General features: G+C 42.8%; 1 protein-coding gene and 1 long non-coding RNA gene across 2 annotated transcripts in view; one reads left to right on the forward strand and one right to left on the reverse strand.

The window, feature by feature from the left end:
• Positions 1-15,764: 15,764 nt before the first annotated feature.
• LOC112226458 lies at positions 15,765-17,030 on the forward strand. The gene is made up of 3 exons (XR_002949737.2): positions 15,765-15,938; positions 16,208-16,253; positions 16,416-17,030. It is a non-coding gene; the product is annotated as an uncharacterized LOC112226458 (long non-coding RNA).
• Positions 17,031-21,309: 4,279 nt separating this feature from the next.
• LOC112226838 (PH domain leucine-rich repeat protein phosphatase 1) overlaps positions 21,310-24,627 on the reverse strand; it is a 78,175-nt gene continuing 74,857 nt past the window's right edge. Inside the window, exon 17 of the mRNA XM_024391438.2 lies at positions 21,310-23,844. Coding sequence (XP_024247206.1) covers positions 22,570-23,844 — 1,275 coding nt within the window. The 3' untranslated portion in view covers positions 21,310-22,569. The remainder of the gene's footprint in view (positions 23,845-24,627) is intronic.

Below are 24,627 nucleotides of genomic sequence, written 5' to 3' on the forward strand. Positions count from 1 at the left end.
GTGGGCATCTATCCGCGGTGGCGGCTCTGGTGCGGGACAGACCATGCTCCACCTCTGGCTCACCCCGCCGGAGGCTCCAGACCGGGGACTGTCGGAGACTCCGGACTGGAGACCGTCGCTGGAGACTCCGGACTGGGGACCCTCACTGATGGGAGGAGACATATAGATAGCCTGGTGCGTGGGGCTGCCACAGGGCCCACCAGGCTAGGAAGACATAGTGGAGGCCTGGTCCTTAGAGGAGGCACAGGATGAACCGGGCTGTGGGGGAGCACTGGAGATCTGATGCTTACCACGTACACCTCTCCTTTTGGCTGCATGCCCACTTTAGCCCGGCACGTGCGGGAAGCTGGAACCGGCCGCACTGGATTCTCCTGGCGAACTGGGGATACCGTGCGTAGAGCTCGCGCAGGATAACCTGGGCCGAAAAGACGCACCGGAGACCAGGAGTGCTGAGCCGGCACATTCCCTCAATCCCACAATCCCAACTCTAGCATGGCAACTGCGGGGAGCTTGCAGATAGCGCACCTGGCTATGAGAGCGCACTGGAGTCACACAGCGCAGAGCCGCATAACCTGGTGCCTGAATAGTCACTCTCTCCCCACGGTAAGCACGGGGTGTTGGCTCAGGTCTATAACCTGATTCTGTCAATCTCCCCGTGTGCCCCCCCCCCCCAGATTTTTTGGGGGTGCTGCCTCTCGTGCCTGCTTCGCTGACTTGCCTCCTCATATCGCCGCCGCTCTGCTTTAGCTGCCTCCAGTTCCTCCCTTGGAGGAAGTTCCTACCCTTACCGTCCAGGATCTCCTCCCATGTCCAGGAGTCCCTTTCAGCGTACATTTTTCCTTTATTTAAAATGACGCCAACAAAACAATAAACCATACAAACCGACCGTGACGCTTAAGGGCTATAGTGCCACAAACAAAGACAACTTCCCACACAGAAAGGAGGGAAATGGGCTACCTAAGTATGGTTCCCAATCAGAGACCACAATAGACAGCTGTCCCTGATTGAAAACCATACCCGGCCAAAACAAAGAAATACAAAACATAGAAAATGGAACATAGAACATGCCCGCCCAAATCACACCCTGACCAAACCCAAAATAGAGACATAAAAAGCTCTAAGGTCAGGGCGTGACAATATTGGCTTAGATATGATGGTAGGGAGATTTACATTGTACACTGAGCTTCAATCAATGACAGAGTTGTCAGTGAGGTGGTTGGTTTTCAATGGGCTAACAGTTACAGTATAACATGGTTTCTGCAGACTAAAAAATGATGTGTTCGTATGGTATCAGAAACTTGACTCAAGCGTGGTAACAATCATTCGTTGTTACACCTCGTTAATTACGGACTGCAAATACCACCAGTTACATGTTAGTACAGTAACTATGATTTATTACAATTAATTACAATATGTGTTACATATGTGTTACATAATTACACTGAAATAAGGGCCCCTTAAAATAGTGTTACCAAAGCTAGACCAGAGCCTGTCGTTTCCAATGGGAGCAAATTAATCATAGTGGGCAGAACAACAAGGAGGTGAGCAGAGCCATTCGCGAGCTTGCCTTTTGGCGCTTTCTCGCATTTATTTGCATATTTCTGTTAGGGAACGCCTACTCTGTGAACTGCACGTGTGCAAAAACTCAATTCGTTCTTGCACTCCGAAACAATGACATTTTAAAAAACTTTGTCAAAGGGTAAAGTCTATTCTAGTTTTAGAAAAATAATGTATGGTGATCAAATGTATCATCCTTGAGAAAATTAGCAGAATGTCGACCAAAATCCATCTCCCACTGCCAGCCACTGGGCTTCCTCTCATCACCATATTTGGTAGTGTCACGCCCTGGCCATAAAGAAGCTTTTTTTCACTATTTTGGTTAGGCCAGGGTGTGAATAGTGTTGGCATTCTAGCTTCTTTATTTCTATGTTTTCTATTTCTTTGTTTTTGGCCGAGTGTGGTTCCCAATCAGAGGCAGCTGTCTATCGTTGTCTCTGATTGGGAATCATACTTAGGCAGCCCTTTTCCCACCTGTGTTTTGTGGGTAGTTGTTTTCTGTATAGTTAATTTGCCTTACAGAACTGTTCATCTTTCACTTTGTTATTTTTGCTCGAGTGTTTTGATAAATCAAAATCATGAACACTTACAACGCTGCGCTTTGGTCCATGCCTTACGACAACGAACATAACAGGTAGGGAATGGAAACACCAACCAGATGCTTCACATTTATTCACCTGGTGAAATATCTGGCTCATTGTTCTATATGAGGTGTTACCTAATGTTAACCCTCACATCAGCCATTTTATGTTAATGGTTATACCTCATTTGGGATTTCACTTTTCATTAGTTTTTCAGCAAGATGAGAATGAACTACTAAAGCTGCAGGAAGTACCTTGAGTACGGCACCCATCATGAAGCACCACCCTCACCCATCACATCAGCCACTAAGGAAGTCAGCCCTGTTCCTGTGAATATGATCCACATGACTGGGCAAGTATACAGACACTAAATCCACAGAATCATAGGATTAGTACTACTAGTAGTGAGGTCATTCCATGAAATGGTGCCTTTTGCATGCATCCCTTTGATATTTTAAGTAGGAATTGTGCACCAATATTGAATTTTAAAAGTCTGTTCTATTACATTATTATTATTATATATATTATCCCCTTTAATATAGACCACATGGACAATTCAATACATCAGATTTGTCATATGAATAAAGTCTTGCTAAAGTACAAAAATGTCCCTCTGTGATTTCTAGGAATATTTCAGCCCACTTAACCCCCCAATTTTTTTTCTCCCAGGTTTCCCCCATCATTAGCCCTAGTTGGTCATTTATTTTTTACCCCCTTATTTTCCCCAATTTCGCGGTATCCAATTGTTAGTAGTTACTGTCTTGTCTCATCGCTGCAACTCCTGTACGGTCTCGGGAGAGGCGAAGGTCGAGAGCCATGTGTCCTCCGAAACACAACCCAACCAAGCCGCACTGCTTCTTAACACAGAACGCATCCAAGCCGGAAGCCATCCACACCAATGTGTCGGAGGAAACGACGTACACCTAGCGACCTGGTCAGCGTGCACTATGCCTGGCCCGCCACAGGAGTCACTAGTGCGCGATGACAAGGATATCCCTGCTGGCCAAACCCTCCCTAACCTGGACGGCGCTAAGCCAATTATGCGCTGCCCCATGGGCCTCCCAGTTGCGGCCGGCTGCGACAGATTTATTGAATTCTCCATGTGGTCTATATTAAAGGAGACTAATAATAATGTAATAGAACAGACTTTTAAAATTGAATATTGGTGCACAGAGCTGCAACAGAGCCTGGGCTCGAACCCAGCGTCTCTAGTGTCACAGCAATGCATTGCCTTAGACCACTGCCCCACCCAGGAGGCCATAGTTGGTCATTTCTGAAGATCATTATTTATTTCATGTGATTAGGGATTCATTTATATCTGTCCCCTCATTTTAAGGTCAACCCTGCTACGTGAACTGAACTGAACCGTTTTATTATGGTGAAATTATACATTTTTAAAGAAGAAACATTGAACATTATTAGTCAAATCATATAGTTAAAGCAGGGGAGCTGGTTCTATTCTTTTTGGCAATTTTATGGTGTTTAATGGTGGAAAACTGAGCGGTTTGAGAATAACATGTCAACCCTGTTACCCCATAGATAAACAGGCTAGACATTTCTGAAAGGTCCAATGCAGCTGTTTCTATATCAATCTCAAATCATGTCTGGGTAATAAATGTTTTAATAGTAATTTTCTATAATAATTGATCAAAATAGATTTTTAGCAACAATTGGTCTATTAACGAATTTATCGCCTGGTGATGAAATTCCTGCCCATGCAAACCTGCTAAATAGAAGATCCTGTGTAGATTTTATTTTCAACCAGCAACTCAGGAAATAACACTGATTTTTACACTTTTCCAGTGTTAGTTTTACCAGCTGTTGTACAATACAAAACACAGGAAAAACAGAATTCCGACTGCACTGGGCCTTGAACAATAAAAAAGATTGACACTTATATTCAATTGCCACTCCCTGTTGAATAAAAGAAGCTTCCATTCACGCCGTCACAAGGTGATTTATGGATGATTTAAGATGAAATTTACGGTCAACCCTGTAAGTTTATTTGGCACTTAATAGACACTTACTATAGATTTTTTTTTTAAATTCAACCTCTTTAGATGGGAAAACATGTTTTTCTGAAGGTGAACATGTGCACTTAGTGACAGAATGAGAGGTGAAATCAATTATTATTATTTTTTTTAACCAAGTTACACTTCTCAAAAGGCTCCACATTGGTGAACAACCCAATCATTTCAATAATGCTGTAGTAGCCAAAGTACTAAACCTAGAAGTACTAGTATTAGTACTGTGGTACTACTAGTAGTAGTATCAGAGAGTACCTGACTACGGTGGCAATGTTTTTTAAAAATATTTATTTTTATTGAACCTTTATTTGAGTGTTCCAGAGGCCATAGTGCTGTAACTACCCAGAATTCTTAATGGTCAGTGAAGGTGAATGCATGGCCAGAGCTGAGACTGAATCAGTTCTACATTATTAGGCATCTCCCTAAGATCCTATTATTTTAAGTAAAATAAAGCAGCGTCCTAAGAATATCAATAACCAATCACCTGAGTCCTAGTTTCACAACAGTAAACTCAGATTCTATATTAAGCTCAGTTTGATTGGTCGAGCTTTACCTTGTCCCAGTTGCAACCTATAATCAAGGACAGGACACATTGTATTGGATCTTCGGCAAGAGGACAGAAACTTTTTCATTTAAATGTTCTCTTTGATGATAAATCGTCCGAAGTGACTGCATTTGTGAATAACTCATGAAGGTGTTAAAATGGCTAGATATCATATGTGACATATCAGCCACAGACTTAATTCTGATTTACAGGTATGGATGCAGTGTAATCATCCCTTCCATCAGCGTTCTCTTTCCTCTTTAAATAAACCTTCTGTTTAGAGTTCATGGAGATTAAGCAATAAGGCCCGAGGGGGTGTGGTATATGGCCAATAAGGGCTAAGGGCTGTTCTTATGCATGACGCAACTCTGAGTGCTAGGACACAGCCATTAGCCGTGGTATATTGGCCATATATCACAAACCCCAGAGCTGCCATATTGCTATTATAAACTGGTTACCAACGTAATTAGAGCAGTAAAAATATTTTTTTGTCATACCCATGGTATACGGTCTGATATACCACGGCTTTCAGCCAATTAGCATTCAGGGTTTGTACCACCCAGTTTATAATCCACAAATTGCCACTGGCTAAATCTATGACGTTGAAATGCCTATTTACTCTGTTCCATCTGACTGCGCAATTCACTGTCTCATCAGCCCAGCCAGGCAATTTATAAACCTGATCTCCACTATAAAAAGCATCTCGACATTATCTCACATTTCTTTTAGACTAACATTTAGTTTTCAACAGCGGAGATTTGCTTGAACCTTGCTAGCTAAGTAAAGTGAAACTGAAAAAATATGACACTCTCTCTATTTCTCTTGCTTCTCCTTCATTTTGGAAGAAACGAATTTGTTCCAAACTGTTCAACTCTCTTTGAGTCAACTACTCGCCACATTTGATACACTGCAGTACTAGCTAGCTGTAGCTTATGCGTTCAGTACTAGATTAATTATCTGATCCTTTGATTGGGTGGGCAACATGTCAGTTCATGCTGCAAGAGCTCTCATAGGCTGGAGGGCGTCCTCCGGAAGTTGTCATAGTTACGGTGTAAGTCTATGGAAGGGGGTGAGAACCATGAGCCTCCTAGGTTTTAGCTTTGAAGTCAGTGTACCCAGAGGAGGACGGAAGCTAGCTGTCCTCCAGCTACACCATGGTGCTACCCTACAGAGTGCTGTTGAAGCTACTGTAGACCTTCATTGCAAAATAGTGTGTTTTAATCAGTTATTTGTTGACGTGATTATATTTAGTATAGTTTTATCTAAAAAAGGATAACTTTTTAAAAGTTTGACAGTTTAAAACTTTATGAAATTTACTGAGGAGGATGGTCCTCCCCTTCCTCCTCTGAGGAGCCTCCACTGAAATATCAATTATATATTAATGACATTTGACATCTTGAAATTGTAATATGTTTGTGGGGAGAAAACAGATTACTGTTTTTCCAGACAATTAGAAGACATGTTTTCCAAAGAAATGCAATCAGCATGTTTCTAATGACAAATATAGTCACCTCCAAAATGATTGGCACCCTTGATAAACATGAACAAAAAATACTGTATAAAATAAATACTACAAATAATGAATTACGTGTAACTGCCAAAATAAAGGAAACACCAACATAGTGTCTTAATAGGGCGTTGAGACACCACGAGCCACCAGAACAGCTTCAGTGCACCTTGGCATAGATTCTTCAAGTGTATGGATCTCTAATTGAGGGATGTGACACCATTCTTCCACAAGAAATTCCATAATTTGGTGTTTTGTTTATGGTGTTGGAAATGCCATCTCAGGCACCGCTCCAGGATCTCCCATAAGTGTTCAATTGGGTTTAGATCTGATAAATGAGACACTCTGTAATCCTGCTATGCTCATTTAAGACCCATCTTTCAAAGCCACAGCCCACTGGGCAAAAACTGGTTCAATCAATGTTTTTTCCACAGAATTTCAACCCAGAAAGTCAATGCGATGACGTTGAATCAACAAGGAAAACTCGATTTGCAAAAAGTAATCAAAGTAAAGACGACATTTAGTATTTTTTTCACCCAACTTTTAACCTGAATCCAATGAAATTGTCACATTTGTTTATTTCACAGTTAGTTAACAACTCAACCATGTAAATCAAAAGTAATGTTGCTAGTGGGTGAGATCTCTTCTAGCCAAGGTAGCAACTGGGTATTTTTATACATGACCCTAAGCATGTGTAACAACCGTTGGTGGAAGAAGGTGAGGACCAAGAAGCAGCATTATTTTAATAAACTGAACACTAAATAAAACAAGGAACAAAAGAAACAACCGAAACAGCACTGTCAGGTGCAAAACAACACAAAACAGAAAATAACTCAATAAATCTCAATCAGAGACAACGACAGACAGCTGTCCCTGATTGAGAACCATACCCGGCCAAAAACAAAGAAATACAAAAACATAGAAAAAATAACATAGAACGCCCACCCTAGTCACACCCTGGCCTAACCAAAATAGAGAATAAAAAGCCTCTCTATGACCAGGGCGTGACAGCATGATGGGATGTTAATTGCACACACCTGTGTGGAAGCATCTGCTTTCAAAATACTTTGTATCCCTCATTTACTCACGTTTTTCCTTTATTTTGGAAGTTAGCTGTATATTGTATGCACAAACATATGGGGGAATTGTATTATTTTATACCTATACAGTTGCTCAGAGAAAGATATTTTGTTAAACAAGTCATTATTATTATTTATTTTTTTTTTCTCAAAAATATGTAAAAATTGTCACCCATAAAAAAAAAAAAATACAAATAAAAACAAACAATTAAACCTGCAATAACATTCTACTTTTTGAGTTAATCTCAGTTCATAACAATTTGGGAAAATGCATGTAAAACGCATTTGTCATCCAAAAATGGTTTATCTTTACAAAAATAAGTTTTAATTCACATTAGTCATGTCAATAATACAAATATATATATATATATATATATATATATGAATTGCAGTTACACTATCGCACAGTGTTGGCAACAAATGCATTTGATCAATTTCCCAATAGCAAATTCTAGGAAAATGTGATTTAATGTTGAATATCACCTCTTAACTAACCTGAAATTGATTTGAAAAGAAACATTTGAAAGGGGAATGTAAAGATTATTGTTTCATGAGAACAATTTGTGGGGCATTTTAGTAGCTAGCTCTTAACTAGCAATGTGTCCGGGAAATGGAGCCCTACAGAGTGGATGCATGTAATGTCCCTTTACTAAAGCACATCGATGGCTACTCTTTCAGCCACACATGTTGCTGACAAGTGTATAAAATCGAGCACACAGCACTGCAATCTCCATAGACAAACATTAAATCACCGAGAACCCGCACACAAGCCTAAGATACCAGCAGCATACCACCCTGCATACCACTGCTGGCTTGCTTCTGAAGCTAAGCAGGGTTTGTCCTGGTCAGTTCCTGGATGGGAGACCAGATGTTGCTGGAAGTTTCCTCTAGTCTAAAAAAAATATCCCAATGCCCCAGGGCAGTGATTGGGGACACTGCTCTGTGTAGGGTGCTGTCTTTCGGATGGGATGTTAAATGGGTGTCCTGACTCTCTGAGATCATTAAAGATCCCATGGCACTTATTGTAAAAGTAGGGGTGTTAATCCTGGCTAAATCCCAATTTGGCCCTCAAACCATCACGGTCACCTAATAATCCCCAATTTACAATTGGCTCATTCATCCCCCTCCTCTCCCCTGTAACTATTCCCCAGGTCGTTGCTGCAAATGAGAACGTGTTCTCAGTCAATTTACCTAGTGAAATAACAGATAAATAAAGATCGTCAAGCGTTGGCTGGTGGGATGTAAAGCTCGCGGACACTAGAGCATAGGGAAACCCGTTCTCTGGAGTGATGGCAGTCCGACCGTCGAATCTGGGTTTGGTGGATGCCAGGAGAATGCTACCTGCCTGAATGCATAGTGCCAACTGTAAAGTTTGGTGGAGGATGAATAATGGTCTGGGCCTGTTTCATGGTTCGGGCTCCTTAGTTCCAGTGAAGGGAATTCTTAACACTACAGTATGCAATGATATTCTAGAGGATTCTGTGATCCAACTTTGTGTCAACAGTTTGAAGAAGGCCCTTTCCTGTTTCAGCACGACAATGCCCCTGTGCACAAAGCGAGGTCCATACAAAAATGGGTTGTCGATCGGTGTGGAAGAACTTGACTGGCCAGTACAGAGCCCTGACCTCAACCACATCGAACACCTTTGGGATGAATTGGAATGCCGACTGCGAGCCAGGCCTAATCACCCAATTTAATTGCCCATATTAAAACCTGTTGAGGCGATGGGTTCCCCTACGGGAACTACCCCCCGTTCAGCTGAAACGGTGGCGCAGGGAATGCAAAAATATTCTTTAGAAATATTTAACCTCCACACATTAACAAGTCCAATACCTCAAATGAAAGATAAACACCTTGTTCATCTACCCAGTGTGTCAGATTTTTAAAATGTTTTTACGGCGAAAACACAACATATATTTATGTTAGACCACCACCAAACCAAAGAAAAAACGTAGCCATTTTTTCCAGCAAAAGATAAAAATCACAAAAGCAAAAAAATAAAAATAAATCACTAACCTCTTGAAAATCTTCATCAGATGACAGTCATATGACATGTTGCACAGTACATTTGTTTTGTTTGATAATATGCATTTTATATCCATAAATCTCGGTTTACATTGACGCCATGTTCTGAAAATCCTCCAAAATATCCGGAGGAATTATAGAAAGCTACGCCAGATAACAGAAATACTCATCATAAACTTTGACTAAAGATACATGTTCTACATATAATTAAAGATACACTGGTTCTTAATGCAACCGCTGTGTCACATTTTTTTTAACATTACGGAAAAAGCCTAACATTGCAATAATCTGAGACGGAGCTCAGACGTAACAATATTTCTCCGCCATGTTGGAGTCAACAGAAATACAATATTACAACATAAATTTTCCCTTACCTTTGATGATCTTTCATCAGAATGTAGTGCAAGGAGTCCTAGTTCAACAATAAATCGTTTTGTTTCATAATGTTCAATTCTAGTGTCCAAGTAGCAGCATTTGCTACCACTTTCAGCTCACATGCACAAAAAATGACTTTGGTCCAGGATAACTTTGCATGAAAACTTCCAAAAGACATATTACAGGTCGAAGAAACTGGTCAAACTAAGTGCAGAATCAATCTTCAGGATGTTATAATCATATATATCCAATAGCATTCCAACCGGATCATTCGTTTTCATCTGGGGCTGATTGGAACAGCCAAAGCACTCAAAGACAAACGCGCCACAACAAAATTGGTATTCTTTTGCGACACCAACTACTTTCCTTCCCATTAGGTCAAAGTTCACAGCAAACGCTCCATTACACTTTCTACTGAATGAGGACATCTAGTGAAAGACATAGGAAGTGTTTCCAGATTCATAACTTGTTGGGAAGGGAGGGGGCGATGACGTCAAAGTTGCCCCAACTTTCAGGATTTCAAAACTTGTTTGGAAGATTGCCTGCCCTGTGAGTTCTGTTATACTCACAGACATAATTCAAACGGTTTTAGAAACTTCAGAGTGTTTTCTATCCAATATTAATTATAATATGCATATATTAGCAATTTAGGACAGATTTTGATGCAGTTCACTATGGGCACGCAATTCATCCAAAGTGAAAATACTGCCCCCTATCTGTATGATTTTGGAATGAGATGTTCGACAAGCAGGTGTCAACATACTTTTGGTAGTGTATCAACTTGTATCGTCTTGTATATTGTACCATCATCACCAGCGCTGTGCAAATCAATCACCATTTACACCTCTATCTGCCCACCTACTGCTGAATTTTTGTCCTTACGACTGCTAGAATGACCCTATTTTACACCAGGCCAATATTAAATAGACACCAGCTGGAATGCGGTTTTAACCAATCAGCATTCGGGATTAGACCCACCCGTTGTATAATAACATGTTAGTTATATTAGCTATGCTGACTATGACATTACTTTAGCTAATATGGTAACAACGATGTTGGCTGTTTGTAAAGGTTTGGCTAGGAAAGGTTTTTTTCGCCTGGTCACATACAGCTGATTTGTTGTGAACTGATGACGTCCACGAGCGAATGGAAGAGAGGGAAATACAACGTGGCTGTTATGAGAGTGAACTCATGTTTACACGTGATCAGGTGTGTATTCATTCCGCTAATTCTGATGAAAAACGTTTCTTAAACGGAAGCAAACAGAACAAAACCGGGATAAACATACCTGGATTTGTCCAATAGAAACTCTCGTTTGCAACTGTTGGACTAATGATTACACCATATATCAGCTAGATGTAGGCAAGAGCAGTATTTCATGTCACTGTCTGTCACCTCAAGTTTGTCTCTCGACGTTGTAAATTTCATTCATAGGCTAGGTTGTAGCAACCTCATGACGGGTATAAGGAAAATTAGAGTATCATGTAGTAGCCTCAACCGATCGCTGTTACATTGAACTGGGTGAATGGAATATGAATGAGAGTCATCCAATATGCTGTATTAGAAAGAAAATCCTCCTCCCTCATCTTAAAAATGGCACTGACCGCCACTATGATTTTTAGATGATTATTCATATGCCTGTGAAGTACATTTTAAGTGAAATGTTTCTTTTTTGAAAGATCTACCTGCGTAAAACAATTTGATCTTGGAACTGTAAGGTTCTATCTGCAATCTAATCACAAGCCGGAACAAATAAAGTTAGACCAATCAAAACACGTCTTTGCCATCTCGCTGGTCTAGGCTACAATGGCATGCAAGCAAAAAGAAAAAAACTTAAAATAAATGATGTTCGTTGTTGTTCAGTGATGACTATTTCGTCTGATGATCATAATACATTTCTTAATGTAATTTGATGATGCGTTCTGACTATCTTGGTAAAATAGAATAACACTATCATGTATTTATTCAATTAGCTACAGTTTTCTTAAACTTGCCTCAGGATTTTGATCCTCTGCACTTTAGGTACCTTTAAGGTGAGAACCTTAATGGGCTATGAAAGAAGAATTCACAACAAAACACTTCTGAGATCTGGGATGGGGAACACTTTGATTCTCAGAACTATGCTTTTTGCAGATAGAACCTTTTAGTCCCAAAGTCGCAATGTCAACATGACAACAAAAAGGCAGATTAGTGCTAGCCTAATCAAACACGAGTTGTTTCACACACAAGACACAGATGATTTATCGTGCCTTTTCCCAAGAGCAATAAGCTATGTGATCAGGACAAACAAATAAGTCTTATTGTGCTGATCACATGCCTAATCTTCTCAGACAAGCAGGCTAAGGACACCATATAAGCATCGACGGAATCATAACTTGAGATTAGGGCATGGTTTATCAATTCATTGTTATCATGTCATTGCTTTACTTTTGTCAGATGTAATTGAAGGGCAAAGAGCAGCGACATGATTTGTAAGATTCCAGTCAGCATGCTGTAATCCACATGAAGTCCTAACCCTGCAGATCTGCCATTGGGGAGATTGTCTCCCTGACCTTTCGGGTTTGAAGGTCAATTACATGTCAACTTTGTCCATTCAGGAGACAAATTGAAAATCCAAAGCTAGATTTGAAAATAATGGCTAAACTTGCCAAATTTAAATGAAATTGAACCCTCCAACCTGGCTGAACTCTCTCTCACCCCTCCCCCTCCCTGCTCTCGTCCCCCCCACTCTCTCCCTTTCATGCCAGCTCTCTCTCACACCCCCTCTCTCTCTATCCCTCCATCCCCAGGCAGGGAACACAACTTCAACACTTACAATGACACCACATCGAGTTCTCTGGGCGTCCCCTACAACTACGGTTCCATGATGCACTACAGTAAGACAGCGTTATGGCACAGAGCCCAATATCTTCACCAAGAGCCCTGCCTTCGCCGACGTCGTCGGACAGTGCATGGAGTTCATCGACAATGACCTCGATAAGGTCCGGAGCCTCTACGACTGCAGTAAGTCGCTTTATGCTCTACAATTGCAGTAAGGCCGGGATTCAATCTGTAGACCGCTGTCCACAATGCACCTTTTAAAGGCAGTGTTCTTGCGTTCGTGGGGATCACATTTCAGGTAAATGCTGCAGATGTCAGCTGAATTGGAAATCAAATGACCAATTCAAATTAAGTTACTTTAAGCTACACAACTACAGTGAGACTTTGGGCTCGATTCAATCTGTAAAAAGGTAAACGTAATATTAGATTGAGCCGACATATGCAGCGTTTACCATAAAGGTTGTCTCCGTGAAAGCGGGAACCTTGCCCTTTTAATTTTCTGTCGTGCTTCAACGTGGATCTTCCGCCATACTTCTGAGATACAGATTGAATCCAGCCTTCAGATATATTAGGACACTAATCTCTGGGTGTCAGTAGACTAGAGGTGAGCGAGGCGGACTAGCAACCGGAAGGGCCATGCCGGGAGACACAAAAATGGGAAAGGAACTGAACTGACAGTTGGAAGGCTGATGGTCTCTGATCCCATGTACCATCTCCTGCCGCTGTGCTCTTGAGCAAGGCACTTAACCCCCACAATTGCTCATCATCCAGAGGTGCTGCACTGTGGCTGACCCTGTGCCTCTCAACTTGTGTTTATCTCTGGTTGTGTTGGAAAAGGCAGAAGACACTTTTCCATTATAAAGTATATATTCTATTCTACAACTGTCTGAGCAGACTGACTGATCTACCAAGTCAGTAGTCACAGTCACATTGGCCTGCTGATCTGCCTATATATTTATCAGTGGCTGTAGTTCAATCAAACCCACAGTGCAGGGGACCTCCTTTGCTGGAATTTCACATTTTTGTTATAAAAAGCACACCTGAAGTACAGTGATTAGCTAGGTAATATGTACAATGCAAAACACCTGTTGATTTTGATGAAATTATGTATTTTGTAAAAACAGGAACAGTAGGTGTATTTCTTAGTGTGTATTTGCGAACCCTAGTGAATAAATAAAACATGATTTGATTGTTACTTTATGAGAGAATAGATGTCTTAGCTGCCTGGGTACATGGTAAAGCATACTGTATAATCGATATGTGTGTCTGAATGGAGTCTACAGCAAGTCAAAGTTTTCCTGTGATTGCTGTTTAGCTATTGGCAAGTTGATGTTCAGTATGTGTCCTTTTGATACAGCACGTTCCACCACTTTCTTGGACACCTGTCTTTGAGAGGGAGAACATCTGTGGTATGGCCCGGAAGACCAGGCAGACCGGAGCACGGTGACCCAGGCCCCCAGCGGACCCACCACGGAGTAATCCAACATGGGCAAATGCACCGGTGAGCACCACCCCCTCAGTACACAACAACCACAAAACAACACTATCAACCTCCATTCCTCAGTACCTCACGGGGCAGATCAGATTTATTCTTATCTTATAGTCCAAAGGATGATCAAAGGTCCTGCGGAGTTCATTTGTGTGTTATAAAAACTGCAGTTATAAATAGGGCCCAGAGTTGACCCTGATACCTGGCCAGGGAAACTCTGAGCCCTAGTTATAGGCTCAAGTTATAGTTGGCTCTACTTAACAATCCGAAGGAAAATTGATACTGGTGTCCATTGTCCACAGGCTTGGGCTACTTCATGCACTTGAGCACTGCCACAGGCAAACCAGCAGACACTGCCAGGCTGGACAGCAGACTACTCTACCTTGAGAGGCTACCAGTGCCTGCAGTTCTTCCTCTAGAACAGGGGGACCGCCAATGATCAGCTGGTTTGAGAGTACGATGAAGCCCACCCCAACCGGAACCAGCGAGTTATTTAGCTCATTAGTTGGCAACATCTCTAACATCAGTAGTTTACACCCATCGTATTGGTTTTAATTAACCTGTTTAGTGTATAATATAGAATAATTAGGGAGACTAGCCTAGCAGTAAGTGTTGGGCCAGTAACCGAAAGGTTGCTGGTTCGATTACGCAAGCTGACAAGATAAATAATCTGTCGATGTACTCTTGAGCAAGGCACTTAACCCTAATTTGCTCCATGGGCAGCCGTACCACTATGGCTGATCCTGTAAAACAACACATTTCACTGCACCTATTAGGTGTATGTAACAATATTTATATACAGTACCAGTCAGAAGTTTGGACACCTACTCATTCAAGGGTTTTTACATTGTAGAATAATAGTGAAGACATCAAAACTATGAAATAACAATATGGAATCATGTAGTAAGATTCTTCAAAGTCTTGATGACAGCTTTGCACACACTTGACATTCTCTCAACCAGCTTCATGAAGTAGTCAGTCCAGGGCCAGTATTCATTAAAGGCATAGTTCACCCAAATTACAAATGTCCTTACCCTGTAAGCAGTCTATGGACAAGCTTTTACAGAAATCCATGCTTTGGTTTAGTTTCCCTGGCACAAGATTCGAAAAGCTAACATTTTTGCATTTGTAGCACAAATCCCATCCAAGTCCTGGTACCGATATTAGCATTTTGGGCTCATAATTTTGAAATCATCTATAAGTGACTTTGTTGAGCTTCACAGTCAGTTTTAGATACTTTCAAACCAATGTGTAATTTGGGTGAACTGTCCCGAGCGGCACAGCGGTCTAAGGCACTGCATCTCAGTCCTAGAGGTGTCACTACAGATCCTGGTTCGATTCCAGGCTTTATCACAACTGGCTGTGATTGGGAGTCCCATAGGGCGGTGCACAATTGGCACAGCATCGTCCGGGTTAGAGTTTGGCCGGGGTTGGCCGTCATTGTAAATAATCATTTGTTCTAAACTGTCTTGCCTAGTTAACATAAGCACCTCAGAGTGGGAGTACTGATCTAGGATCAGGTTCCCCCTTTCCATTAAATATTATTCATTATAATCCTAGATCAGCAGACAGATTTGAGACAAAGGGAATTCCTTTAAGACATGGAGTTACATTCCATTGACAGATGAGTGAAATTGCCATTATTTTCTGAGATTTTCCACCTGGTTTTGCACTGATTTAAAGTAGCAGTCTTGTAACATCATAGATGAAGTCATATTTACAGCATATTGAGAAACCTTTTTACCTTTCAGAGACTTCAGAGCTGTTCTTCTGGGGAGACCCTTGTAAGGTGGGCATTGAGGTGTCAGAGGCGGATGGGACCAAATATTTCCGTGGGCCGGGCACCGGGACACCCGTGTACCAGGCCCATGGCAGGGCCAAGAGCAGGGATTTCATCAATGGGGGAGACACCATCTTCATGCTCACCATGGAGGGTAAGAAGCCCTGAAAAGTTCCACTGGTCCCAGATCTGTTAAGTGCTTTCTCGCCAAGTCCTATGGTCATTGCCATGTTTGACAAGATTGCACAAACCGATCTGGGACCAGACTACCGTATTTAGCAGTTGATCAAAAACAGGCTAAATCTATTCTCTACATTCTCTGAAAGCATGATAGAGAGAAGCTATCTTTAGCATACCATGTTCCATACATATCCCATTAACACTACCTTGTTGGTTATCATCATACTCATTCAAATTCCATAGGTTGTGGTGGTCCCCCTATTTACCAACACGTCCACATCATATGAAGGTATGAAATTCACACCCACTCGCCATTTCTATAACCAATCATGCTATTCAATCCTATCCGTGTCTGTACATTCATTTCTATGTTAATACGGTTTGTGCTTGTCCTCATCTCATCACTTATATGCCCCCCCCCTCCCTCCCCCCATCTCGTTACTCTCTACAGATGTGTCCCATCTGACGGTGATCCAACCCGTCCCCTCCTCTACCGTGCCACCCGTCACCATGGTTACCACCGCCATGCCGCACTCTGACCCCTGCACTAACATCACGTGTGGGAATGAGGGAGTCTGTGTATTGGATGCTGGAAAGCTGTTTGCAGGGCGTTTTACTGTCGGGGCTTGTAGCTTACACAGTACAATGGTCTGTACTGTATTTATTGTAATGTATTGTATTTACAAACACACAAACAGCCCAGCAGGCAAAACTGGTTAAGATGTTATAATGACGAGTTTGTGGTTATAACGGCGTTATTTCAACTAGTTTTGCCTGTGTAGTGACTCCCTCTTTCTCTCTCCACCCTCTATATTGGTGTGTCTTGTTAGATCTCTCTTTCGCTCGATGTGCAGTGGGTAGATTGTTGACTCTCACTCATTCTCTTCCTCTCTGTCCAGGTGTGCTGTGGGTGGATTGTTCTTTCACTCATCCTCTTCCACTCCCTATCCAGATGTGCAGTGGGTAGATTGTTGACTCTCTCTCACTCGTTCTCTTCCTCTCTGTCCAGGTGTGCTGTGGGTGGATTGTTCTTTCACTCATCCTCTTCCACTCCCTATCCAGATGTGCAGTGGGTAGTCCATGCTGTGGGTGACTCTCTTCTCATCCAGATGTGCAGTGGGTAGATTGTTGACTCTCTTCTCTTCTCTTCCTCTCTGTCCAGGTGTGCTGTGGGTGGATTGTTCTTTCACTCATCCTCTTCCACTCCCTATCCAGATGTGCAGTGGGTAGATTGTTGACTCTCTCTCACTCGTTCTCTTCCTCTCTGTCCAGGTGTGCTGTGGGTGGATTGTTCTTTCACTCATCCTCTTCCACTCCCTATCCAGATGTGCAGTGGGTAGATTGTTGACTCTCTCTCACTCATTCTCTTCCTCTCTGTCCAGGTGTGCTGTGGGTGGATTGTTCTTTCACTCATCCTCTTCCACTCCCTATCCAGATGTGCAGTGGGTGGATTGTTGACTCTCTCACTCGCTCTCTTCCTCTCTGTCCAGGTGTGCAGTGGGTGGATTGTTGACTCTTTCACTCATCCTCTTTCACTCCCTATCCAGGTGTGCAGTTGGTGATGACTGGTGGTACTATGGAGAGACTTGTCAGTATCCTGGCTTCACCCAGGACACAGTGACCACAGCGTTGATAGCCTCTTTCTCTGTGCTGGGTGGCGTGTTGGTGGTGACCGTGTGTGTGTGTGTGTGAAGAGGAATTACAAGAACAGTGGTGGTGGTGGAGACTGGGGCATCACAATGTTCAATGTCAGCATTACAGGGATGTAGTGTGTTTTCTCCCTGCCAGCACCAAAATGACCCATGGCCAGCATCAAGTAGATGTAATGAAGATGGGTTATAAATACATATGCTATGAAGTGTGCCTACAGTATTGTTTACGGTAGATGCTGCATTACTGTTGCTGACATGTCATTTCCATCATACCAGGATCTTAACAGTTTTAAATGCAGATTATTTTTAAAATATGCATAATACCATTTTTTTTCTTCTATAGTTGCAGTCATAGAATAGATGGTTTTAGCGGCATATCATTACAGTGCTTCTATGGTTAGTTTAATATTTTTTGTAATGAGCTTAGTGATCACTGTTTTACAGCCTGTGTTCGTATTGGCTGCTGAGTGAAACAACCTGCCTTGATTTGTCAGACGCTTGCTAAAAAACTTGAGCAAGCCTTCCTTCATGAACTGGCCTCTAAAATGGTATAGAATCAGCTTGATCCCCTCTGTCGAAGACGCTTGGACCTTCTTTTTTGATACTTTCAGTGGTATTGTTAACAAACACGCCTCGTAAAGAAAATTTGAATTAAAAACAGGTTCAGCCCCTGGTTTGACCGTGGTCTTGCAGAGTTACTCCACCTCAAGAATTGCATTTGGCGAAAGGCTCGGCACACGCATACTCAGGCTGACTGGCTCTCGTTCAGGCAAACGATAAATAAGTGCACTCAGGCTATCCGGAAGGCCAAAGTTAGTTACTTAAAGGAGCAGTTCTCTCTGTGGGTCTAACCCCAAGAAGTTCTGGAGAATGGTTAAAGACCTATAAACCCTCCTCCTCACAGCTGCTCATGTCCCTTAATGTTGATGATGTGGTTGTTACTGACAAGGAGCACATAACTGAGCTCTTTAATCACCACTTCATTAAGTCAGGATTCCTATTTGACTCAGCCATGACTCCTTGCCCGTCCAACATTTCCTCATCTCCCACCCCTTCTAATGCGACTATCCCCGATGTTTCTCCCTCTTATTCCCCTGTCCCGCTACAAAGTTTCTCCCGGCAGTCACTGAGTCCGAGGTGCTAAAGGATCTCCTTAAACTCCTTAGACCCTTTCTTCTTTAAGGTTGCTGCCCCTATCATCTCCAAGCCTATCTCCAACCTTGTTAACCTGTCTCTCCTTTCTGGGGAGGTGCCCATTGCTTGGAAGGCAGCCATGGTTCGTCCTTTAAATAAAGGGGGAGATCAAGCTGATTCTAACTGTTATAGGCCTATTTCTTCTTTGCTGACTGACGTTCTTGATGTCTATAGTATTCTCTCTGGTATGCAGTCTGGTTTCTGCTCAGGTTATGGATATGTCACTGCAACCTTAAAGGTCCTCAATGATGTCACCATTGCTCTTGATTCTAAGCAATATTGTGCTGCCATTTTTATTGACTTGGCCAAGCTTTTGATACGGTAGACCATTCCATTCTTGTGGACCGGCTAAGGATTATTGGTGTCTCTGAGGGGTCTTTGGCCTGGTTTGCTAACTACCTCTCTCAAAGAGTGCAGCGTATAAAATCAGAAGATCTGCTGTCTCAGCAACTGACTGTCACCAAGGGAGTACCCCAAGGCTCGATCCTAGGCCCCACTCTCTTCTCAATTTACATCAACAACATAGCTCAGGCAGTAGGAATCTCTCTCATCCATTTATATGCAGATGATAGTTTTCTACTCAGCTGACCCCTCAACGGATGTTGTGTTAAATGCTCTACAACAAAGCTTTCTTGGTGTCCAACAAGCTCTCTCTACCCTTAACCTTGTTCTGAACATCTCCAAAACAAAGGTCATGTGGTTTGGTAAGAAGAATGCCCGTTTTCCCACAGGTGTGATGACTACCTCTGAGGGTTTAGAGCTTGCGGTAGTCACCTCATACAAGTACTTGGGAGTATGGCTAGATGGTGCACTGTCCTATCAGCACGTATCAAAGCTGCAGGCTAAAGTTAAATCTAGACTTGGTTTCCTCTATTGTAATCGCTCCTCTTTCACCCCAGCTGCCAAACTAACCCTGTTTCAGATGACCATCCTACCCATGCTAGATTACGGAGACATAATTTATAGATCGGCAGGTAAGGTTGCTCTCGAGTGGCTAGATGTTCTTTACCATTCGGCCATCAGATTTGCCACCAATACTCTTTATAGGATACATCACTGCACTCTGTAAACTGGTCATCTCTGTATACCCGTTGCAAGACCCACTGGTTGATGCTTATTTATATAACTCTCTTAGGCCTCATTCCCTCCTATCGGAGATATCTACTGCAGCCCTCATCCTCCACATACAACACCCGTTCTGCCAGTCACATTCTGGGCCGTTCCTCTTTTCAGTTCGCTGCAGCTAGCAACTGGAACGAACTGCAACAAACGCTCAAACTGGACAGTTTTATCTCAAAGACTCAATTATGGACACTCTTACTGACAGTTGATGTATTTGCCCTGTGTGCTGTTGTCTGTGCCCAATAATATTTGTACCACTACACTGTTGTGTTGCTGCCATGCCGTGTTGCTGCCATGCCGTGTTGTTTTCTTAAGTCTCTCTTTATGTAGTGGTGTGTTGTCTCTCTTGTCGTGATGTGTTTTTGTCCTATATTTCTATTGTATTTATTTTCATTCCCAGGCCCCCGTCCCCGCAGGAGGCCTTTTGGTAGGTCATCATTGTAAATAATAATTTGTTCTTCACTGACTTGCCGAGTTAAATAAGAGCTTCATTGAGGTAGTGCTATTAAAGATGTTGGACAATATCGACCTCTTCTGGTCATAAGGTGCACATACACCTGTATGATTTTGAACGTACTCAAACTGTACGACAGCCACGCAACAAAGAGATTATTATCCTACATTTCTTGATAATATGTAATGCGTTGGAAAGTCTAATTGAGTGCTACTAGCAGCATTTCTGGCTGTTCGTTTATATTAACTTAAAATTGTGTGACATTTGCATCTGAAAAACACAAAAGAATGCCCCTTTTCCCACAGGGAAAAGCACACGCTCCAGCAGGTATATCTCTCTAGTCACCTCCAAAACCAATTCTTTCTTTGGCCGCCTCTCCTTCCAGTTCTCTGCTGCCAATGACTGGAACGAACTACAAAAATCTCAAACTGGAAACACTTATCTCCCTCACTAGCTTTAAGCACCAGCTACCTATAATTTAGCCCAAACAACTACCTCTTTCCCGAATGTTTTTAATTGATTTATTTTGCTCCTTTGCACCCCATTATTTTTATTTCTACTTCGCACATTCTTCCATTGCAAATCTACCATTCCATTGTTTTACTTGCTATATTGTATTTACTTTGCCACCATGGCCTTTTTTTTGCCTTTACCTCCATTATCTCACCTCATTTGCTCACATTGTATATAGACTGTATGTTTGTTTTACTCCATGTGTAACTCTGTGTCGTTGTATGTGTCGAACTGCTTTGCTTTATCTTGGCCAGGTTGCAATTGTAAATGAGAACTTGTTCTCAACTTGCCTACCTGGTTAAATAAAGGTGAAATAAAGGGCCGTACATTGATAATATCAGACACACACACGGAAGAGAGAATTTGAATTTTGACCCAAAAATATACAAATACCACCAGAACAAGGAAGCTTATATTCACAAATGTAAGATTTATTATACCAAAGACAGGAACGTTTGTGTGGTTTACTTTCCATGTGGATATAGAATTTGTTTGCATTACTGAACTGGACACAGTCATGCTGGTGATAACAGTTAGGAGGGAGGTGGGACGGAATACTGTGTGTATGTATTCTACTGTGTGTGTGTTGTGAGCACACTAGCGGGACTGCTGACTATAACCAAGATATAAGACAGAACTGAAAGAGAAGAACCACTGTGAACTGTGTGCTTGTACTGTATAACAGTGTGTGTGTGCATTGAGCATACCTCTGTATGTATGTCTAGGAGAGAAAGGAAAGTGAGCTCTTCATAATGGCTAAACCTGGTCTGACCCACACCCCCTCCACACCACTAAATCCATCCACAGACATATGGGTACACAGTTCCTTTAAAAGCATCAGCATACATTTCTCTTATTTACAATCATTGGAAAAAAAAAAAAAAGAAAATCACAATTTCTCTCAGAGAAGATTAGTAAAAGTGACTAGGTCACCATAAAGAGTATGCAACTCCTAGGAGTTAGTCTTTCAAATTTCTACAAAAATTTCTATGCCTTTTTACAGGCCAAGAGCCAAGATTTACTGAAAAAACACAGTATCATTAAGTGCCCTATCTACAAAAGTTAAACGTGTTAATATTGGTGGTTACCATTTCAAATGTATTTCATTGATAATAAGATTGTGTCTCCGTGTTTCATTTTTAAAAAGTGACTTAATTTTCTTCACATTAAAAGATATGGTAAGTAAAAAAAACAAAAAAACTGTAATCATATTATCCATATGAACTTTGTGTTGTGGTAGGCTAACCCTATTTCAGAGAGACTAGTGTTGATTACATTGGTACTCAGAGGTTTATTGTCTAATGTAAAAACAACATCCAGTATAGTCTGAGTAGTAGTGGAACTACTTTGGACCATAAAAGGTGTGTTCATAAGTAGGATACCCTATAGGGTTCGGTTATTTTAAAGGTCTCATTTGCATGTCCTATCCTATAGGCCATTTTGTGGAAAGGGGTGGAGCAGGTTACAGTGCATGGTACTCCAGTGATGTGGTCTCAGGAACGGGTTGAGCGCTTGTAGTCTGACTGCTCAACAAGGTGCTGTTTTTCAGATACATAGGTTACTCAGCTAGTCTGCAGACTCTGTAGGGATTTATCAAGGGTTTGTGTCCTAGTAGTCTGCAGGAACATAGTGGAGGGTTGTAGTAGACTGCAGTAAGGGGGTGTGTCTGCTCAGAGGGGTGTGTCGTAGTAGTCTGCAGGCTGGTCGGGGCTAGGTGCTTTCTGTTGTTTCTGCTGATGCTGCTTCATGATCTCCTTGACTTCCTCCTCCAGCTCTGGAGGGATGATGAACTGGTCGTCCGGGTCGGGCTGGGCGGGGGCTGTGAAGTACCCTCCGCCCTTCTTAGAAGGGGCGTCTGCTGCCACCTCGATCAGGTTGTGGCTCTTCTCCTGAGGGGCCACGGAGCCATTCCCCCTCCTCTTGCCCAGGGTCTTCCCATCATCACCCTTTCTGCCAGACCCCACTGACCAGCCCTCCTCTCTCTGCTCCCTTGTCTCCGCCTCCCCCAAGGTCAGCTCCACCCCTTCCTCCAGTGGTTCCGGGGTGCAGGGTGGAGGAGGTGGAGGAGGGGCCAGCAGGCGTTCCCATCCGGATGATGATGATGAAGAGGCCTCAGCCCTAAGGCAGTGGATGTCGGCCTCCACCTCCACTCTGCTCCCGTTGGAGAAGACCCCGGCGATGGGCTCCTCATCCTCACTGTCCAGCCCGTTGTCAGACAGCGCGCTGGAGAAGGTGGCACTGGACAGCTGCCTCTGGAAGGAGCCGCTCAGACAGGCAGGGTGGAGTGAACAGCAGCCCCGGGCAGGGAGCTCCGAGCCTGGGTGAGGGTAGGGGCAGGGCTGGGCAGCGTGCTGGGCCTGCAGGGAGAGCTGGTTGGCCTGGTGGTGCAGGTGGAGCTGGTGGTGGAGGGGCTGTTCATGCAGCAGCACCAGGGAGCTCTGGGGAGGCTCGTCAGAGGAGGCTGTGGATCCCACCTCGCTGCTCATCTCACTAGTACTGATCTCACTGCTTATCTCGCTACAAGACGACGGAGGGACCGGGAGGGAGCCGTCCCCTGAGGGCCGCTCCTTTATCGACGAACCCCCCGAGGAGGGGTAGCCGCCCAGGCCGGGGCTGGGGGGCGGCTGAGGAGCGTCGCAGGAGCAGCAGTCCTCGCTCACAGAAAGCTGGACCACCACGGCACAGAGACTGTCAGTGCAGCCGTAGCCCTGGGCCAGCGTACACAGCTTCTTGGCTGCAGCCAGGCCGTCTGGGACGTTACGAACAGCCTCCACCGCCTCCATCTGCGACAGAGAATCCCACAATCCCCGGCTGCCCAGGATGAAGAACTCGTCCTGCGGGGTGAGGGTTACCTTGGAGACGTAGGGCCGTGGGATCACCGCAGGGTACAGGAAGGAGTAGCCCATGATGCGGGTGGAGTCTGTCACTCCATTCACCTTGTTGTCCTAGAGGGGTAGAGGAAGAAGATGATTACTTTATTGTTCAATAGAAACTTCTCTTCTGCTTTATCCCAACCCCTCCGAGAAACATACACACATTGTTTTTGAAACAAAAGCACATTTTGTGTGCATTAAAATAACATCAAATTGATCAGAAATACAGTGTAGACATTGTTAATGTTGTAAATGACTCTTGTAGCTGGAAACGGCTGATTTTTAATGGAATATTTACATAGGCGTACAGAGGCACATTATTTGGACTAAAAGAAATGTTCAAAGTTCTTCATGTCTTAAAGTAATGATGGACTGTTGTTTCTCTTTGCTTATTTGAGCTGTTTTTGCCATAATATGGACTTGGTCTTTTACCAAATAGGGCTATGTTCTGTATACCACCCCAACCTTGTCACAACACAACTGATTGGCTCAAACACATTAAGAAGGAAAGAAATTCCACAACTTTTAACAAGCCACACCTGTTAATTGAAATGCATTCCAGGTGACTACCTCATGAAGCTAGTTGAGAGAATGCCAAGAGTGCGCAAAGCTGTCATCAAGGCAAAGTGTGGCTATTTTGAAGAATCTCAAATATAAAATGTATTTGGATTTGCTTAACAATTTTTTGGTTACGACATTCTATGTGTTTTTTCATAGTTTTGATGTCTTCACTATTAATCTACAATGTAGAACATAGTAGAAATAAAGAAAAACCCTGGAATGAGTAGGCGTGTCCCAATTTTGACTGGTACTGTATACATATTTTTTGTGTCACATATCAGTTTGCAAACAATG

The sequence above is a fragment of the Oncorhynchus tshawytscha genome, linkage group LG28 (assembly GCF_018296145.1).
Source record: "Oncorhynchus tshawytscha isolate Ot180627B linkage group LG28, Otsh_v2.0, whole genome shotgun sequence".
Lineage (NCBI taxonomy): Eukaryota > Metazoa > Chordata > Actinopteri > Salmoniformes > Salmonidae > Oncorhynchus > Oncorhynchus tshawytscha.